Consider the following 21,963-nt stretch of genomic DNA (forward strand, 5'->3'; position numbering starts at 1 on the left):
AATAGCCCTTTGTGTTTTCTGTATAGTCAGTTCATTATGCTGCTGTTCAGCTGTAGCTCCTCTCATGTGCACTGGCATGATGATGTCACTCTCATTCATGCTTTGAAGGGAGCTCATGTGTACCTTCTTCCCCTGGAACTGCCTGAGGATGTTCTTTAGTAACAACAATGCAATGGGTGGGGTTTCTATGTTCAGAGTCTCCTTATTGTGTACTTCTGCATAAAGCTAGGGATGAACAGGAGACGGGAAGGCAGCAGGGGAACCCTACCCTTCCTCACTCTCCAAGTCAATGAATGGGGGCAGGGACCACATTTTGTGATATCATTGGCTGACCCAGTCTCCTCCTTACTGGAAAGCAGCATGAATATCAGCAAAAAAAAATTATTGCATTTTAAAAGATAAAAAATTTCAGAGCACATTATATAAAGGGTATAATATAAAAATGTTTAAGACATCGATTTCAAAAATTCAAGTGACAGTGTTCCTATAAAAACGTTAGCATAAACACTTAACTTGTCAATTTACAACTGCGTCTATGTATGTACTTTTCACTTGACTTAAAAATATTCCTTAAGGCCTAAGACAGGGTTAAGTTTTCAGCCCCAATTTTAAATGGGAAGTTAATCAAAATTAATGACAGACATCTGTTCTGAATGCCAATTTCTCCCCTCATATACTGGTCATTGTAAATGAATAAAAGCATGTATGCGTTACATGAACTTATTTTTAAAATTATGTATGTAACCAGTGCATAGGAAGCTTTTAAGTAACTTTCCTTCAAACAACCCATCTTTCAAACAGCTTAGGTTTACCAAAATGAAATTTGTGAAGTGACAGGATTGCAATATAGTCTAAGATGGGGTCGGCAACCTTTCAGATGTGCTGTGTCGAGTCTTCATTTATTCACTTTAAGGTTTTGCGCGCCAGTAATACATTTTAACGTTTTTTAGAACGTCTCACTCTACGGGTCTATATAATATAGAACTAAACTATTGTATGTAAAGTAAACAAGGCTTTCAAAATCTTTAAGAAGATTCATTTAAAATTAAATTAAAATGCTGATCTTACGCTGCCGGCCCGCTCAGCCCGCTGCCAGCCTGGGGTTCCGTTCACAGAGGCCAGCAGAAGGCTGAGTGGGACCTGCAGCCGGGACCCCGGCTGGCAAGGGGTTGGCAGCCAGAACCGCAGACTGGCAGCGAGCTGAGTGGGGTCGGCAGCTGGGACCCCAGACCAGCAGCAGGCTGAGCGGCTCAGCCCACTGCCACTCAGCCCACTGCCGGTCTGGGATTCCGTCCGCCGGCTCCTGCCAGCCAGAGTCCCAGCTGCCAGCCCCACTCAGCCCGCTGCCAGTCTGGGATCCCAGCCCTGCCCACACAGAGTGGGTAACTACCTTCTCCCTGGCTCTAGACCATTCTCTTCCTCTCTCTCTGCACTGAGCACAAGGCTGGGGGTGAAGGAGTAGGCTGGGGGTTGGGGTGTAGGATCTGGTCAGGAGCAAGAATGAGGGAGGGAGCTCAGGGTTGGGGCAGGAGGTTTGGGTGTGGAGTGCTTACCTGGACAACTCCCATTTGGTGCAAGGGTGCAGGTGGGAATTGGGGTGTCTGTGCAGGAGCTCCCGTTTGGTGCTCAGGGTGGGGGTGGGATGTGGAGGGTGCAAGAGTCAGGACATAGGGGGCTGGGTATGCGTGGGGGGGTGCTGGAGTCAGGGCTGGGGTCGTGAGGGGATGCAGGGGTCAGGGCTGGGAGCAAGGGCTAGGGTCGTGGGGGTGCTCCTAGCCCCCTGCCCAGAGAAGCTCACAGCAGGGCGCTGGAGGGGATATGCCCCGATTCCACCCCCTCTTCCCTGCCTCCTCCGCGGAGCAGCGAGCATGCTGCAGCTCCGTTTCTCCCCTTCCCAGGCAAGGGCCATCAGCTGATCGGCAGCAGGGAGGGAGAGGAGGAGGGAGAGGAGGAGGGGCAGGAACCCAGCACTGCCGAGGAGCAGGGAGCTTGCCTGCCCTGCAGCAGTAGCCGGCAGGACCAAGCTTTTTCACCCTGCCCCCGTGGGGGAGTGGAGAAGAGAGGGCTGGGGCAGGCAGGATTTTTAATGGCATGCTGCTGCCTGCCAGGGTCCCAGCCACTGGCCCCGCTCAGCCCGCGGCCGGCCTGGGTTCGACAGCGGGCTGAGTGGGGCCGGCGGCTGGGACCCGGCAGGCAGCAGCATGCCATTAAAAAAAAATCGGCTCGCGTGCTGTCTTTGGCACGCATGCCATAGGTTGCCGACCCCTAGTCTAAGATACTGTGGTATTTTGAAGGAAGAACTTAAAACCATGAAAATACTTACTCTTGCCATACTTGGAACACATCTCCTTAGTGCATTCTCCAGAAGATTTTACAGAATTTGTCTTAATTGTAGATACTGACACAAGTCTCTGAGACTCACCTTTCTTTTCACAACATGAAAGTTCAAAGTGTTCTCTTCAACTAGCTCACACGGTCTTTTCATTGGACCCAGATACTCCAAACTCTAGCACCTGCTCTTTTAGTGTAAGCAGCAATTTTTTGCAAAAATAGAACATTCCCAAGTTTATTTGCAGTCGAGTGTACTCTATGGCAGTGGTCTCCAAAGTGGGGTGTGCGCGCCCCAGGGGGTGCGCAAGACCAACCATGGGGGTGCGCGGCAGGAGGAGCGCCGCCGGCACAGCGGCAGCAGGACTCCTGGACCTTTGATTCTTTGGCGGCAGCTCGGCTCTCCCTGCTCCATCTTTGGCGGCACACCGGTGGCAGCATTTTTCTTTTTTTTGCTTCCCCAGAGCTGGCCCTGGGGGTGCGCGATTCAAAAAGTTTGGAGACCCCTGCTCCATAGCAAGTGCATTCTACATATTCCTGGAATGCACTATATATGGCATTCATTGATTGTAGATCTAATGGCATTTTAAAATAATTCCCAGGCAAGTCTGTAATGCATAAATGTTGCTTCGTTTTTTACTCACAACACTGATTCCTCATCAAAATCAAGTTTGCAGAGGACTGAAGGACACTTGATGAAATTTTAAGTTGGGTAAGTTATTAGATAAAATAATGGTGCAAAATGGTGCTTAAACGTCATTCTACTTTTTTCTTTTAATACAAAAAAAACCTAAAAATATTTAGTTCAGAAAGAAACTCAAGAGATATATATAGTAGGAACGTTTGGGATGGAAGTAAAAAGCAGAGTTCATTTGGATGACCTTTACTCCCAGCCTATTCTGAAGGTAATTTACAGCCCTATAAGACCCTTCTGATGCCTTGATGATTGATGAATTACTCCCCAATTACTTAACATATTCCTTAATTCCCTATTAAAGTTTAGTCTTCATATTTTAGTGCCCAATATAAACTGCAAGGCTAGAGCCACACACTTACAAACATATAGGAGGAAAGAACAAAAAACACTAAACAACAGCATGAATTCATAATCTCATCCTATTCACCTTATGACCTTTACAATTTCTGCTATTCAGGGATACTACTGAGTATCCCATCTATCCTATGCAGTTAATCCAGCAGTTTCCCTCAACTATCAATTTATCTTAATACTCTCTTCTTCCTAATATAAGGTTTTTGAATATCATCTTTATAAAGAAAGTGAAGAATTCTGGTACAAGAGTAGAGACTAACTTTATGCTTCCATTGAGGCACTTACATTCTCTTGCCAAACTTTGTGTTGCTGAATAAATAATTCATGCAGGATTCTTTCCAAGAATTCTGATGTGTAATCACCTAACGGGCACTCATTTTCTTAAGAAATTTCTGAGGCTATGTATTATAAGCCTATTACAAGCTCATGCATAGAACAGGGATGGGCAAACTATGGCCCGGGGCCACATCCAGCCCATCTGGCCCTTGAACTCCCTCCAGGAAGCAGGGTCTGGGGCTTGCCCTGTTCTGGCGCTCCAGCTGGGGGCTTGCCCCACTCCATGCGTGCTGTGGCTCCACACGGCTTCCGGAAGCAGTGGCATGACCCGCCTCCGGCTCCTATACATAGTGGCAGCCAGACAGCTCGGTGCGCTGCCCCCACAGCTCCCATTGGAACCACAGCCAATGGGAGCTGCAGGGGCAGCGCCTGCTGAGGGGGCGGCATGCCAAGCCACCTGGCTGCGCCTTCACGTAGGAGCTGGAGGGGGGACATGTCGCTGCTTCTGGGAGCTGCTTGAGGTAAGTGCTGCCTGGAGCTTGCACCCCGACCCCCTCCTGTGTCCCAACTCCCTGCCCCAGCTCTGATCCCCCTCCGAACCCCTTGGTCCCAGCCTGGAGCACCCTCCTGCACCCCTAACCCCTCATCTCCAGCCCTACCCCAGAGCCCGTACCCACAGCTAGAGCCCTCATCCCCTGCACCCCAACACCCTGCCCCAGCCCAGAGCCCCCTCCCGCACCCTGAACCTCCTCATTTCTGGCCCCACCCTAGAGCCCGTACCCCAAGCCAGAGCTCTCACCCCCTCCCACACCACAACCCCCAATTTCGTGAGCATTCATGGCCCGCCATACAATTTCCATACCCAGATGTGGCCCTCGGGCCAAAAAGGTTGCCCACCCCGGCACAGAATAAGCCTAACAAAGAACAAGAAATGACAATCACTATTAGAAAAATTAGCTAAACTGTACATAAATGCAGAAGAAAGGGGCTAGGGACAGCAGGTCTACCAATTAACAGCTTTTAGTGATGCAGCTTTTATCTTAATACAGGACTCTCTCGAGTATGCATGCTTATAGGAGAGCGCGAGTTCGAGGACGAAGCATTTCTTTTTCATTTAACAGTCCCTCAGTTAGCAGCAGCATATCTCTAGCTTTCCATTGTCTTTTTATCCCTTTCCCTCTCAATTTCAGAGTGCTCCCAGTAGCAATAGCAGCAGGGGGAGGGGGGAAAAAAAAAAAAAAGTCAGCCAGCAAGAGCCTCATCAGTTTCAAACTATTGCTGACCATGCTATCAAGAAATACTTGATGCAAATGTCCATCTGCACCAGCACCATCCTCATCCTATTGTTTGACAATACTGTGGGATTCTCCTCTCTGGAGGGTAAAAACCTTGGTAAAAACCACACAGGAACCCCTGGATTTCCCTACAATACCACAGCCTATTTAAAACTTTTAAATTTGTTTGTTTTTCCCACTGAAGTTTTCTGTGTAATACAATGTTCCCAATAAGTATACTTGACAACTGAAGTTAAAAATAGAAACTAAAAAAAGGTGATCCGTACCCTTACCTTTCCGCGTGTTCTCTGTCACATCTACACCAAACTGGATGATGTCACCAGACAGAATCTCACATGGTGGGCTTTCCTCAGATCCTCTACTCAATCTCTGACTGTTTATGAAGGTACCATTACTACTCTTAGTGTCTTGAAGATAGAACTGTAAAGAAAGAAATTACACTGCAATAAGTTTTCTGCAAGAAGAAAGTTTTATTAAATGGAAGCTACAGACAAATTCCATTCTACTGTAGAATATCAAGTTAATACACAAGCTAGGAATAAGAAATACTTCTGTTTGCAAACTTCACATTTTACATTATGTCTATACTTGAATTTTAGTGTGCTTTAACACACACACTAATGTGTACTGTAAATTCAAGCATAGCTGCGACACAAACAATTGTTGCTAGTTTTGTTTAAACAGGTAAGTATGACTAGCAACAAGCATTTTTGCAGTGTCTATTTTAAAATTCACGATCATGTCAGTTAACACATCTAACCCTTAAAGTGGTTCAGACATCTAACCCTTAAGAAATCAGTGTTTCTATGATACAAATAAGCCAGATTGTACAACAGGGCACTGATGGTAAAAAGAAAAGCTTGGGAAAAAATGAAGACTCAGGAAACAGATATGGGGCCAAGAAGGTGAGAGAAGCAAGTCCAAATGCAGAATGGAAATACTGCTGCAGAGGACCAGCTCTCAACTCCTCCCAAATATTTAAAAAATACTGACCTAGAGATAGGCCATATTGAGGCATCTGAGGGTGGGATTTTCAAAAGCACATAAATGACTTAGGAGTACATTTACAAATAACTTCAAATGTTGAGTACAGCCTAGCCAAAACATTTTTTGATCTTTTATTCTCATGATAAGCATGTTAATAAGGCCCCTTTACTTGTCGACTGTCTATTTCAGCATAAATATAAAGTCTAAGTATGAAACCTCTGAAGAGAATAAAATTCTATGTAAAATCTAAAATCTATTAACAATTAGAAAACCAAAGAAACAAGTACAAAACAAACTAACAATTTAAGATTATAAAATGGGAAGAAAACTTACTCCATAAAAATCTTATTTATATTGAAATGAAATTCTTTAAATTTTTAGTCTTACAGAGCTGTACATGAGAATGACGACAGAGTGTTATCAGATATACAATTTAACTAAAAAAAATCCTCCAATATTTACATTTATAGTAACCTTAAGTGTTACAAGGTGGTGTTTTCAAGTGGAAATGCAATTTTTAAATTGGCATCCCCCCAAAAATCAAACCCCAAGAAGGTATTACTATACCAAAAGTTTCTAGTGCAGACCTGGCTTTAGATGTATTCTTTGAATTGCAGTATTTAGTAATTAGTCTCCATGAAGAAACATTATTAGAATGCTGTGGTTTCAGGAGCAATTTCTGGTTATGTAATTTTCATATCCCTCAAATTATTTCACTACATTTATTAAACAAGTATAAAATTTGACCAGTTTGCATGACACGAGTATACTTTTCAGTTATTAATCTCAAACACGGGACTATTTTCTATAATTATGCTTTTGCAGTTTTAGGTTTTATTTTGGTCTGCTGGTATGAATGGCATCTTCACAGATTACTATTGCTCCACAAGCCTCATGAAGGCTGAAGCAGCAGACTAGGGCTTGCACAGTTCAAGCTTCTTCTATTCTTTGCCTGTCTTCCCCTGGGCACAGAGTTGCTCGTAAGTGCTAGAGTCAGGTCTTTGATTAAGGCGCAGGCTCAGTCCTACCAGTGCCTGTCCTCTATCCAGAGCCATCCCTTGGGAAGGGTGAATCAGGGCGACCGCTCTCAGCCCTGCACTTTAGGGGGCCCCATGGACTGGTGTGATTGGCCAGCACGATCGGTCCCAGAAAAGACAAATCCATCACTTCCGCCCTGGAACCTGCCCCGCTCCACACTCTGCGGGCTGGTGCGACTGGCCAGCGGATTAGTCTCTTCCGGGCCCGACCCGTCACTTCAGCCCCAGGGGCCCGCACCCACCTCGGGACGGCCCTGCCTCTATCTCATCCTCCCTTTCCTCTTGTATAAGAGTGGAGCCTTTCTGGGGTAGATCTGCAGGGTTTTGACAGATAGGCAGTCTGCTCTGGGGCTCCTCAGCCCTCTCATGCTTCTGGAAGGCTGATTCCCTTGAGACGTTATCCTTTGCAGGGCTCCCTACTTATTGATATTCACTAAAGGGAGTATCCAACACGTGTACATCTTTTGAGTCTAAGCTGTCCCAGTAGTTTACACAGAACTTCTAGCATTGTAGGATGTGAACTGGAGCTGGACAGCAGAATTCCCCTCCTACCAGAATGGGGTTTGACACTTCCTGGAGTCATTGTGTTTGAAGACTGAGAAGGCATATTTTGTTGCAAGTAGGACCAAGTGCCTTAGGCTAGGGCTACACTGGCACTTTACAGCACTGCAACTTTCTCACACAGGGGTGTGAAAAAACACCCTCCTGAGTGCAGCAAGTTACAGCGCTGTAAAGCACAAGTGTAAACAGTGCCCCAGCTAATTAGCTAAACTAATCCCCTCAAGGAGGTGGAGTACCAGAAGCACTGGGAGAGCTCTCTCCCAGCACTGGCGTGCGACCACACTCACACTTGAAAGCACTGATGCGGGAGCGCTCCCACAGCAGCGCTTTGGAGCTTCGAGTGTAGCTGTGCCCTTTAAGCTAATGATAACTCATATAGGTTGCAAGGAAAGCAGCACACTGAAGCATGTGACAAATCAATTTTGCTCTTAAGCCTCCAAGGCTACTGTCTTTATTCTAACAAGAGCCTGCTCAGGACCATGTCCTCGAATAGATGGAGACAATCTACCGAAAAAAAAGATAGCTAGTCCCTTATGTGAGGGAGGGAATGACATCAAAAATCTTAGTTTTCCACATCCATCTCCAGGAATTATTACCCAACCCCCAGGACTGGTATAAACACTGAACACAACTATCATCTTCTAGTTGTAGGAATTATACTACCATCAGTTTGTATGATTATTTTGTTGTTCGATCTCTCTCATGGTTACTTAACTCTTTTAGGTTGTATAATTGAAGAATTACCTTAACAACCAGTGGAAACTTTTTCTGGATTTAAGTCACTGTATAAACTGGTACTTTTCTAGAAGTCTAGCAAGTAATTAAGAGAAGCCTTAATACTGTACAGATCTAATACTGAAAATGAATCAGAGGCTTATGTTATTACCTCTAAAAAAGCAGAGTGAAAAAACTGTACATTTAAAAAACTAACATTTTTCTTTTCAAGAACTAAATTGAAAACACTTTTTTTGGTAACCAATAATGCAGCTGTTAACTGGCTTGCTTAGCATAAGCTTGGTATGCATGATGAATCAAGGAGACTTCTGAGGAAAAGGAGCCTTTAATACTCCTAGTGGAATTCTGTGCCAAAAAAATTAAAAATTCTGCACACAATATTTTAAACTTCTGCAAAATTCTGGATACTTTATTTGTGAAAATAACTCAATATAACCATGCCAGTTTCAATTACTTTGGTAATTTATTTAAAAATACCTGTCAGCAAATGTCTATAACAATACAAACAAACACAAAAAAGATTCAGGAAATGTATTTTTTTTTTTTTTTAACCACACAAATAGATTCCTTACTAAGCACATTAATACAGGACTCTCAGTAATTCCTTTAAACTACAGCACAGAAACCTATTTCCTGCACCCCTCAGAAGTGGTGCAGAGGACTGGGGGAGTCGTGAGTAATGGAGAAGCTGAGGGAGAGGGAAGGAGCATGGAAGTGAACCTGGAGGGTTGTTGGGTGTGGGTGGGAAAAGTATGGAACAAATTTTTTTGGGGTGGGGAATGGAGAATGTTAGGACGTTGAGGGGTCTCCCCCATGCAGACCCTGGCTGACTCCTATTTGCCCCCATCCCCCAGTCCATGCAGCCCCTCTCCCCCATCCCTGTGTCCCTGCAGCCCCCCCTCTCATTTAGCTCCTGGCTCAATGCTGTCACCCCACTAGCTCCTGAGCCCACGCCCCAGTTTGCCCCCCCACTAGCCTTTCTGAACCTCAATCTGTGACACCCCCCCCCCCATCCCTGCCTGTCCTGCTGTCCATCCTGTGCTCTTCACAGGCCCCACTGTGAGGAATGCATCCTCTTTGCTGGCTGTCTGCCCTCTCTTCTTGTGCCACAGCAGCCCCTGGTGGGCAAAAGATGTAAGTGCAGTGCTTCACCAGCAGAATCCATATTATGCAGAGAAAAATCTGTGTGTATGGGGGGAGTGGGGGAGGGACACCACATGTATTCTGCGTACGTGCAGTGGTGCAGAATTCCACCAGGAATACCTTAACCGTACTCCTGCCAACTTGGAATGTTACAAAAAGATTGCTTGTTATCTCCACAGCTTTTGAGTTTCTTCAACTCTGTGGAAGTGCTAACTAGGAAAGAGCATAGGACACTGAAATTTGTAATGAACGAATTAAAGGAAGTAGAATTCCCAACTCTCAGTCTGGAATTCATTTCTCAAGTGATTAAACTAATGTCCAGTCAAGAAATTTCTGCCATCAGAACACACTGTAAGTTAGCAAAAATCCAAAGTGAAGAGAACATTCATGAGATATAAGAAAGCATTTTGCTCATCTGGTGATCTGAACTTTGCTGTCTGTTGACATTGTTAGAATCTCTCTACCTGGCTCCCGAAAGGCAATTGTTCATTTCCCTTCTCTTGTTGTAGGACAGTTTTCCTCAGCTTATGATTTTAGACATTTGCTATACAATAAAGCTATTCTCTTCGGAGGATTAATCTAAATAGTATTAGGTTTTCCACAATTGTGTAAATCTGACACACAGAATCAACACTTGATGCAGAACGCCAAAGTAAAGTGGGTTTGGGTAGGGAAAGAGTGCACAAAAATCAACTCCCCAATTTCCAGGCAGAGTAAAGAACAGCTCAGTGGCTCCTTTTATAGCTAACGGATTAAAAAGGGACTGCAATCTCACACATTCTTTGTTATCACTGGCTCTAGGAGCCACAACTCTGCCTCCCTCACATGCTGATCTATCAAGAGTTGGCACAGAACCCAACTCTACTGAAGTGTGTGCAGAATTCATTATCCATCTCTCCAAACTTAGAAAATGACATGGTTACTCCAAAGGTCTAATATGTTTCTCATTTAGAGACTGCATTAAAACTTAGATTAGCAAGTCAAATAAGACTGCTTGCTATTGCACATGGAAAACTTAAACCAGGGGTCGGCAACCTATGGCACGTATGCCAAAGGCGGCACACAAGCTGATTTTTAGCGGCACTTTGCTGCCAGCCAGGATGGATGGAACTGCTGCCGGCCTGCTGCCAGCCTAGATGGAGGGAACCCCGGGCCGGCAGCAGGCTGAGCGGGACTGATGGCTGGGAACCCGGCTGGCAGGGGCTGGCCGACGGAACCCCAGACTGGCAGCGGACTGAGCAGCTCAGCACACTGCCGGTCTGGGGTTCTGTCTGCTGGTGCCTGCCAGCTGGGGTCCCGGCCGCCGGCACTGCTCAGCCCACAGCCAGTCTGGGGTTCCGTCGGGGGTGCCCTGTAAATTTATTACTGGAACGCAAAACCTTAAATTAATGAAGACTTGGCAAGCCACTTCTCAAAGAGTGCCGAACCCTGACTTAAACCATCCTTTGCAAATCAGCCCTACCCTATAAAATCAAGAGCCCAACTGCTGCTGCTACAAAACACAAAAAAGTAATGCTTAAGCCTGAAACATTTGAGAAGAATATCTGAGTGGTCAAACTATTAACCTCTTAGTATACAGCCAATATTTTTGTGTAACGGCTGTTTACTGTTTTTATATTTCTCCATAATGAGTGGAAAATGGGACTGAAAATACTCAAACCCTGCAGATCGCCACCTAACAGACTAAACATGAGCCAGCAGGACTGCTTATTAGTATGTGTCACAAATGTAATTTGAAAAACTCAGAAATGCCTCATTAGCCAAAAGAATAAACTCAAACTGTAGTTTCTCTTCTGGAAACCACTGAGACCCACTGATTGCATCAAGTTGGGTAATGTACACTTTACCCAACAGGCAAAATCAACAGAATCGGAAAATGGCAACCAAACAGTGGAAGAATGATTCCCAAACACCCTGAACAGCATTAAAGCAGCACATAAGATCACTGTCAATCCAGTAAGAAAATTAAAGAGACACTGAGAAAAATATGGCCTGAGGCAGTCCTCCTCTCCCCAGTAGCATGCTAAACAATGTTGTCCCTCTTACTGAGTGAATATTTTTCCTCAGTATCAGTGGTCCCCAAACTGTGGAACGTGCCCCCCTAGGGGGCATGGAGGAACATTTGGGGGGCACGCTGCGGGGACTGGACCAGCCCCCACAGGGGACAGGAAGGGAGCACCTTAAAGCTGCAGCTCCGCTCCAGCCCCTGCTCTGCCCCGACCCTCGCTCTGCCATCATTCCCTCATCTACCCCATCCCTCATCATCTACCCCAGGCCAGCTCTGCCTCTAGCCCCAGCTCCTTCCCCTGCCCAGATCAGCCCCCAGCTCCACCTTCAGCTCAAGATCCTCTGCTGAGACAACTAGGCATCACTCTTGTCTGGAAAAACTACAGTGCTGCATATAAACAGAAGTTCAGAAAGTAAAATTCATCTCCAAAAAATTCAGGTATCCATTGCATCATTCAGGTACGGCCATTAAATTGCAAATACTGATCAGATATTAAAGGGAACAGTTCCGTGTGATACTTCGCCCTCCCCTCCAAAAAGATAAAACATTTTACCACAAAATATGAGAACACTTTACAAAAATAGGCTTCCTTTAACATCCATGTCACTAATTTTGATGTAGAAGGCATATTTTTGAAGACAGCCAGATCTAGAGGAGGAGTTCTAATTTACAAGTACTTTATATATAGCTGACTGACTTGCTGCAATAAGACATTTGTCACCATAGTTACTAATTACTACTTTTTAAACATCTCTCTTCCTTAATTTTGTCATTGTGGCTCACATAAGAATTTGGGGAAATTAACCTTTTGCTACAAATGCTAAGCAGAGTCAAAACAAGCATTAATTTCAAATTCAATTCCTTTTCTTTATAGCGTATTCTTAAAGTTTGTCGCTTCACATTCTAACTTCTCCCTTTCTAAACAAACTACAAAGAAAACAAAACAGCTTATGGAAGTTGATTAACAGCCTCAGAAGAGGTGGTGTAATTCCACCAGGAAGAGGATAACAGAGAAAAGTTCTCAGCAAAAGCTCCAAATTAGATGTAGTACTAATCATATAAAACTCTCTTAGATAAGAGCGATTTAAACTGACTTTAGACTTAAAGATAAAAAATGTTTAAATATTAGATAGTTGCTTTAATAATAAAAAAAATACACAATTATAAAGGCAACGTCCATGGCAACACAGAGAGCAAAACACATTTGACACCATCAGCTCAGGATTAAACCAAGACTAAATGGCTAGCCAACTACAAAAGCAGTTTCTCCTCCTTTGGTGTTCTCACCTCAACTGCTAGAAGAGGGCCTCATCCTCCCTGATTGAACTAACCTCCTTATTCCTAGCCTGATTCTTGCTTGCATATTTATACCTGCCTCTGGAAATTTCCAGTATATGCATCCGACAAAGTGGGTATTCACCCACGAAAGCTTATGCTCCAATACGTCTGTTAGTCTCTAAGGTGTCCCAGGACTCTTTGCCGCTTTTACACATCCAGACTAACATGGCTACCCCTCTGATACTTGACACATTTTTATATTACAATAGATCCTCAAGTCCTCAACTGGAATAGAGGGCCCACTGAGCTAAGCATTGTATATATTAGGGTGACCAGATGTCCTGATTTTATAGGGACAGTCCCGATTTTTCGGTCTTTTTCCTATATAGGCTTCTATTACCCCCCACCTCCTGTCCTGATTTTTCACACTTGTTGTCTGGTCACCCTAGTATGTGTGTGTATATATATATATATATATATACATACACACACACATACACATATATATATACATACACACATACACATATATATACATACACACATACACATATATATACATACACACATACATATATATACATACACACACACACAGAGAGAGAGAGAGAGAAAGAGAGAGAGGGAAAGAGGGAAAGAGGCTTCCAAAGGGCTCACAATTTAAATAGAAAAGACTAGAAGTTGGGAGAAAGGAAGTATCTCAGTTTTACAGACAGGAATCTGAGGCACAAGGAGATTCAACCATTTGTCCAAGGCCACACAAGAAAAATCTGTACCAGAGCTAGGAATTACTCCAAATGCTCTAAATCCCAGACCTAGTGCTTTAACCTCAAGGCCATCCCCTTGTCTCAATTTATTTTTCATTACTTCTGCGATAAATAAAAGGGGGGTGGGATCTCTCTTTTATGGACACCCAGCCAGCCAGTTAGCTATAAAATCCCTCTTAGTAGTTACTCTCTACTTTCTTTACCTGTGAAGGGTTAAAAAGTTTCCCTGGATGGGTAAAAGGAAGGGAGTGGGCACCTAACCAAAGGAGCCAATGAAAAGGCTAGAATTTTTTAAAATTGGAGAAAAGCTTCCCCTTTGTCTGTCTGTCTGCTGTTCTCGGGGGAGAAGCAGAGACAGGGCTGGAACTATGCTGTAAGAAGCTTGGGGCCAGATATGAAAAATCATCTGAATCATACCTAGAAATTACTCACTTGAAACCCCTAGATATGTAAGTAGATCAGGAAATGTCTAGGAAGACGCAATTCTGTTTTTTCTTAATTTATTTATTTATTTATGGCTTGTGGATTCCTCTGTGCTAACCCCAAATGCTTTTGTTTTGCTTGTAACCTTTAAGCTGGACCTCAAGGTGGTTATTCTTGATGCTTAATTTTTGTAAGTGGGTTTTTTAAATCTAGCAATAGCCTAAGTTTTCAAATGTATTTATTTCTTTGTTAAGAACAGGATTGGATTGTGTGTCTTAAGAGGTTTGTGCACATGTTGTTTAATTAGTTGGTGGCAACAGCTGATTTCCTTTGTTTTCTCTCTCAGCTCTTCCCCAGAGGGTGGGGTGAAAGGGCTTGAGGGTACCCCACAGAGGGGATTCCTAAGTGCACCTTCCTGGGTTCTCAAAGGGGTTTTTGCACTTGGGCGGTGGCAGCATCTACCCATCCAAGGTCAGAGAAAAGCTGTAACCATGAGAGTTTAATACAAGCCTGCAGTGGCCAGTGTTAATTTTTAGAATCCTTGCGGGACCCCACCTTCTGCGCTCCAAGTGCCGGAGTGGGGAATCAGCCTTGACAACTTCAACTTAAAAGTTTTAGGTCACTTCTCAGAAGGCATTTGATCCAAGCACAAAAGAAACATTAGATTTTGCTTTACACTTCTGAAGCCAAATTTTCACGCAATGGTAAAACAGAACTCTTACACCATTATAAGATTTAGCACTTCTTACTAGAACTTCATTTTATTCAAGAGGGCAAAATTACATCACTAGAAATTACATCATGGCAAGTTCTAGCCTAGTAACTATTCACTATTTTTATCAATGACCAGGAAGAAAGAGACATTATTGATAAAGTATGCAGATGACAGGGACTGGGGCGTGGAAAATAAAGAAGAGGTCACTGACAGCTATCTGGATCACTTGGTAAGCTGGGTTCAACATGAATTTTAATATAACCAAATGCAAAGTCATATACCAAAAAAAAGAAAAATGCAAGTCATCCTTATAGGATGGGAGACTATCCTGGGAAGCACTGCTTGTGAAAAAGACCTGGGGGGAGAGGGGGGTAATGGCAGATAATTAGCATAACCTGAGCTCCTAGCAAGATGCTGTGGCCAAAAGGGTTAACGTATCCTTGAATTTATGAACAGAGGGATATCGAGTAGGAGTCGAGAGGTTAATAATCTCTGTATTTGGCACTGGTATGATTGCTACTGGAATACTGTGTCCAGTTCTAGTGTCCACAATTCAAGAAAGATGTCAAAAAATTTAAGACAAAGTTCAGAGGAGAGCAATGAGAAAGACTATGAGATTGGAAAACTTGACTTGGAGTGAAAGACTGAAGGAGCTCTATCTATTTAGCTTACCCAAGAGAAGCTTAAGGGATGCTGCTTAATGAGAAAACAAGGTGGCACTATCTAGTGGGAGAAATTTCCTGGAATGTAATTAAGACATAAAAGGGCAGTTCTTAATACTCTGTCAGCTGATCTTGGAGAAGCAGGTCTGTTTTGGACCTAAAAATACTTTTCAAAAAAGTTGGGGGGGGTGGGGAGGGGGGAAGAGACATGTTCATTGGATTAAAGGCAGTAGTTTATGTTTGAATCATTCAGGGCTCTTCTCGGCGGCAGTTCGGCAACGGGGTGTCCGGCGCCCGCCACAGTCTTCTGGGAATAGCAATATGCTAGTCCCCAACCTTTCTGTGGGAACACTGCTTTAGACACTGAGAAGAGGAGGCGGGTATTGAATCCCCAGTCATGAGCAACAATGTAAGGTGAAATATGTCAAATCAAAAAATTACCAACAAAAAGCAACCCTCGTTTACATGGATAAGACAGAGTTTTGGTTTTAAATTGAAATTGTATTAGTTAAGCTCAAGTTGGAGCTTCCCAACACTGCAAAACCTTTTAGTTTACATTAATAAAGCATCCAACCACAGGCCAAATTCCTGAGAAATTGTTATTCACTACACAGCCTTGAGATAACCAATCAGTTTTTTGTGTAAATTAATTTTGGTTCAGAATGATTTGGGGGAGAATTTGATGAAGAAATACCTTCAAAATGTTTAATTGGCAAAATGTGATTTAAGAGATCAAAATATGTATTTTACAGTACTGCTCCTGTAGGGGAGAAGGCCTTATGCAAAAGATATAAAAATACATTTTCTGTAGTTCCACCTAAAGAGGCTGAGCCGATATACTGTGACCAACTATAGCTTTAAAAGACGGAAAAGAAGAAACCTCAGGCTGAGCTCTGAAGGCTAAATACCTAGGATAAATATAATGCTTTGAAGAAATAAGAAATTATATAATGCTATCATTATCATCATCTGTGTTCTCTTATGATTTACTTCCTGGTGACTTGGATAGTGAATGGAGTAGAGCTAGTATTATTGTTTACTATGGGCAACTACAAAATGATAGGGGTTCTGGTGGGTGAAATATGTTCAAATTTTAGTGATGAACACACTAGGTAAAAATTATTTGAACAGCAGGCAATACTAAAATTCAATTGTAGCGTGTGCTGATTTTGACGAAGAAAGTGAGCGAGGTAGCTAGACAAAGGCAAGCTTCCCCACATAGCTCTTTCAATCCTTAACTTGATTTCCATAGGTGGAATGCTATTGTATCAAAGATTTAAAATTAATTTATTCTCCCCTTAAGTGGGAAATATCGCTACCCTCAACAGAATTCCTGTACTAGAGAATAAAGTGTTTCTAAAATCTCTCAGATAGCAAATAACTTTCTAATCTTAAAGTCATGATCAAGAGGAAGTGGTTAAACCTGACAGTTATTTTGTTAACTTGCTCTGCATTAAGTAAATTTTAATATATGACTATGAATAAAAACATTACTCTTTTTTTTAAGACTAAAGTGGTCAGAAGTGAACAATAAAAAAAGGAACTCTACCTTGCTTTGACAGAGCGTCATTCTAAATTAAGAAACTAGCACTAAGCCAAATCAATCCTAGAGACTTTTTAAATTTGAAGTCTGAAATTATTAAAATCATATGTGAACTGAATAAAACTGAACAAGAAGATCTATGACATTTAACAAAAGGAATCCTTGATCATTTTACAGAAAAACACTAAAAGGTGGGGACACTGGAACAATTTGTATAGTGGGAGTGCTGAGAGCCATTGAACTGAACTCTAAACCATGTATATGAATACTCTTGGGGGCGTTCTGCACCAAAAAATTAAAACTGCTGCACCAAAAAAATTAAAATTCTGTGCACAATATTTTAAAATTCCACAAAATGCTTCAAATTTTATTTGTCAACATAAAATTACATAATTACACCCGTTTCAATTATTTTGTAATATATTTCAAAATACCTGTCAGCAAGTATGTTCCTAACAGTACAGACACATTCAAAAATACCCCCAGGAGGCAAGAGTTAAAGGAACACCTATGACAACTCAGTTCCTCTTTCTCTGCCACCTCCACCACCACAATCCCAGGAGGGGGGGCAGACACTCACAACCCCTCCCCCCAGAGTCCAGCTGCAGGCCTACCCTAGCCAATACACCCGAACCTCCTCTCCTCCCCCCTCCCGAAGCCCAGCCATGCACACCCCCTCCCCCCAGAGCCCAGCTGTGAGCCCCCAGCCAAAACACCTGCCCCTCTTTCCCCCGCAGAACCCAGGGATCCAGAGGGAGAAACAGCCTGATGCTTGGTCCCAGGTTTGCACGGAGTTTCCTGCGTGCAGCCTTCTCCTTCCCTCAGAGCATGCTGAGAACTGCAGCTGTCAGGAACCCTTTAGATCCCACCCCTTCCCCCAGGCAGTGTTTTCTATACAAGAGCTGGGCTCTGCTGGTCCAGCAGCCCCTAGTGGCAGCCAGCCATACTGCAGACCATTTACATTGGGGAAAGGAAATTCTGTGTGCAAGTTAATTGCTGCAAAATTCTGTATTGTGCAGTGGCACAGAATCCCCCTAGGAATAATAATATGAAGGAAATCATTTCAGGTGGGGTGGTGGGGGGGGGTTGCAGCAGCACCCGTAGCTCCAGCACCTATGCTGGAAGCTCTGTAGTTGATAGACAAAGAAGGTAAAGGAGGAACAAACACTGTTACACGTGCTAAGGAAATCCTGAAACATCAGTCAGTTTACAGGAGTTTGTCCAGTTTTATCAAATGAAGGGAATGAAGCATTTGAGGAGAAAAAGGTGAGCCTAATTATCCAAAATTAAAATGAACCATTTTTTCTGCATCCTCAGAATGTGAAGCTTGTACAGAAAAAGTGTTTATAGTTTACAAACCTTTGATTATCTGAACAAACCCAATGTCCCTTGAGATGTTCAACTAATCTTTCCTGCAAAAGGAAGCAAATTAAGCCATCATCTTTTCCATTTTTTTTAAAACGTAAAAGCTGCATAACAAATGAATACAGCAGAATTTTAAAACTTTATCAGGTATCTATTAGCCAGGAGATTAGACCTGCTAATCAGAAGAAAGCAGGAGAAATGAGGAGTGCACCAACAGTGAGGTTCAGGGCAAGAATCTAGGAAGAACCCAAGCCCCCAGCGTCAACCCAAGATGTCTGGAAAAAGGTAAAGTGCTAAGAACCACAACAGAATGGTGTCCCTGGATCCTACTCAGGAGTTTCATTTTTTGTCTTAGTCACCTACCAGTATCAAATACAAAGCCCCTCTCCTCCTTCCAGACTGACAGAGAGGAGAACGAGTTCTCCCCTCCTCACATCTCCAGATTGTGAATGGGATGAGAAATGGTTGTCTCAACTACTTCAACCTTCCTTCGTATTTTTAAGACTTCCTCCATGAGCAATTGCAGCGCTTATCTATACCATTCCTAAAGCAGCAGCATGAAAGAGATGTGATTGCTATCAATTCACGGTTGCACACAAAGCTCTGAACAGCTTACAAGTTTGGAAAGCTATGAACAGATGCATTAAAGCCATTTCCAGATGCTGTACTGCTTCTACTGAGGCCTGGTCTACACTACACATTTAGATTGATGGATGCCACCTTATATTGACCTAATAATGTATTGTCTACACTACCCAGGTCCCTTCCACCGACCTAACTTGCCTGTAATGTTCACTTAATTACTCCACCTCCATGAGAGGCGTAGTGCTTAATTCGTTGTTGACGGGTCGACAGAGAGGCACTTTAGACACAGTATTGTGTAAGTTGATGGAATTGGCCTCCAGGAGGTGTCCCACAATGCTTCACTGCGACCGCTCTGGAGATGGTTTTCAACTCTGCTGCAGAGCAGCTAGGTACACAGGAAACAGCCCATCCCCTGTTAAAGCCCCGGGAACTTTTGCATTCCCATTTCCTGTTTGATCAGCGTGGTGAGCTTGCCAGCCCAGCTGATCATAGTGACTCAACACCACAAACGCGCTCTAGCCTGGAGTACATGGGAGGTGGTGGATCTTATTGGTCTGTGGGGAGAAGAGTCTGTGCAGGCACAGCTCCAATCCAGCTGAAAAAAGCAAACATCTATGAAAAGATAGCGCAGAGCATGTAGGAGAAGGGCTACACTAGGGACACGCAGCAGTGCTGTGTGAAAAATCGAAGAACTTCAGCAGGCGTAACAGAAGACAAGGGAGGGAACAGTCGTTCTGGTTCTGCATCACAAGACATGCTGCTTCTACACCACAGACATGCTGCTTCTACAATGAGCTGCATGCGATTCTCGGTGGTGAACCCACCACTACTCCCAAATGCAGTGTGAATACCTCTCAGGAATCTGAGTCCCAGGCCACCTCAGGAAACAACAAGACAGACATTCTGGCTGAGGAAGAGGAGGAGAATGGGTGACAGGCAAGTGGGAAATCTACTCTCCCTGAGAGCCAGGAGCTATTTTTAACCCCAGAGCAGTCCAGCCAGTCGCTGGACAGCATGGTGACCAAGCGTGATGCCAGGGAAGGCACCTCCGGTGAGTATGCAATTCCATTCAAACTGTAGGGGTTACATGCTCTTATATTTTATGTTGAATCTGAAGACAAAGTGAGGTGCAGTGGGTATCTGCTTCCCAGTGGCCACTCCAGTTTCACAGAAGGTGCCTCCCAGAAAAGACTGTTTATGTGCACAGGGATGGCCTGGAAATCCTCCATGGAGATCTCTGCAATCCTTTGCAGAGAGCTGCCTTATTTCTTCCACCACAGTAGGACACTTTCCCATGCCACTCCAGTATTAACTCTGCTGGCATAGCAGCATAAGGAGCAGGTCTGTACCCAGATGCTTGCAGCATCTGCTCCCTTGCCGCCTCTGTTACCCTCAGAAGACTGATATCACACAGGGTGACTTAGGGGAGACAGTGGAAGTTTTCATTAAAAGTGCTCGTACTACAAACAATAGAGCATGTGATCCCCAACCCATGGTGATTTCCGGGTCCCTTAACCACAGTCAACTTGCTGGTGGTTTTGGTCATTGACCTCAGAATCTGCAAGCCCAGGGCATCTGCTACCAGCAGTGTTAAGGGAAGGGCAGGGGGAAGGGAGAGGGGCTTCCTGTGTTCTCTCTTGTGCACAATTCCCCCTCCTGGAGCCACCTTGGACAAAGCCCGCAATTTGGGAGGCTTAATGCTGGTCCCTGATCTCAAAGCAACCTCCAAGTTCCTAAGGGGAGGGGGAATGGTCCATCTGCCTGCCTATGCTCCCTACCTGCATTCCCACAAGTTGCAGCACAAGACCTGTCGCCAATGCTGGACCATACTCACCAGGGCTGAAAGAGCAAACCATTTCATTGAATACCTAGGGATTTTGATTATGTTCTGGCTTTCACTTAAGTGTAATAAGGGGAGTGACTTTTAAACAGCAACCATGTACCAGACCCAGGATATGTACTGACAGTGGTTGCCTTGTGCTTTGCATGCCTTACAGTGGAAAGCTTGGCCTTCAGCACATCCTCCACATCAGCGGAGAGGCTACAGCAAATTAGAAGAGGGCAAAAGAGAACACATGGTGACATGTTCAATAAGATGAATGTTTCCAAGACAGCTGATTCAGAGCTCAGAGCCTGGAGGATTTCATTGTCTGAAAAACTGGACATAGACATGGAGAGCAAGAGACCATCCCAGCAGCATGAGCATGCCATGCAGGATGAGATGCTGCAGATTACAAAGGGCCAATCAAACATGTTGAGACATCTGGTTGAGTTTCCAAGAAAACCAGCTTGAGACTAGACTCCCTCTGAAGCCCCTGTGCAATAGTCTGCAAATTCTGACCTGTTCCCGTTCCCCTCCCCAAAATGTACAGGAGGCAGGAGGAGAGGGGGCATGGAGGAAGGTGCAGTATCTCTTCCACTCAACAGTGGGAGAGGGTACTAAGAACAAAAGGATCATTCGATGGGGAAGTTTGATGGGCAAAACTTCTGAGCTCTCACAGACAAGTTGACTTGGTTTCTCCCCTCCAAATTTTATCCCACTGTTTGCCCAAGGTTAAGTTATTTTCCTGTTCTTTCAGTTTCTTTATGATTGTGCAATAAAAGTCAGCATTTCGAGAATGAAATACTAAATTTATTCCAAGCATGGAGACTTTGCGGGGGAGGAGGAGAAGGGGAGGTACAGGGAAACGGACGCAATGGAAGGGATGGTAAGGGAAGGCACAGTGCAGATAAATGGCACACATTACTGTAGCTCATTACTGAAACAGGTTTTCAAAGCCTCCCAGAGATGCCGATCTCCTCACTGGGCTCTTCTTATTGCCCTGATATCTGGCTGCTCAAAATTACCCGCCAGCCTATCCGCCTCCAAGCTTCACTCCTGTGGAAACATCTCTCCCTTTGCCTCACAGATATTATGCAGCACACAGCAGGCAGCGATAACAATTGGGAGATTGCTTTCACTGAGGTCTAATCTAGTAAGCTAACTTCACCAACAAACTTTTAAACACATTCTACCAGCATTTTGCACTTGCTCAACCTATTTTTGAACCGCTTTTTACTGCTCTCCAGATGGCCGGTGTATGGCTTCATGAGCCATGGAAGCAAGGGGTAGACTGGGTCTCCTAAGATCATGATTGGCATTTCGACATAAATGGTTATATCGCAGCCTGGAAAGAAAGTCCCTGATTGACTGAACAAACCTGT

At 44.1% G+C, this 21,963-nt stretch overlaps 1 protein-coding gene across 8 annotated transcripts in view; it reads right to left on the reverse strand.

Annotated features, from left to right (window-relative positions):
* Positions 1-21,963, reverse strand: part of SLMAP (sarcolemma associated protein) — a 166,455-nt gene that overhangs the window by 88,916 nt on the left and 55,576 nt on the right. For 5 of the 8 annotated variants that reach the window (XM_077820999.1, XM_077821005.1, XM_077821001.1 and 2 more), the window contains exon 3: positions 5,217-5,370. In XM_077820999.1, the coding sequence (XP_077677125.1) occupies positions 5,217-5,370 (154 nt within the window). The remainder of the gene's footprint in view (positions 1-5,216; positions 5,371-21,963) is intronic. The other 3 variants (XM_077821002.1, XM_077821004.1, XM_077821000.1) reach the window with 1 other exon arrangement.

The sequence above is a fragment of the Eretmochelys imbricata genome, chromosome 7 (genome assembly GCF_965152235.1).
Source record: "Eretmochelys imbricata isolate rEreImb1 chromosome 7, rEreImb1.hap1, whole genome shotgun sequence".
NCBI lineage: Eukaryota > Metazoa > Chordata > Testudines > Cheloniidae > Eretmochelys > Eretmochelys imbricata.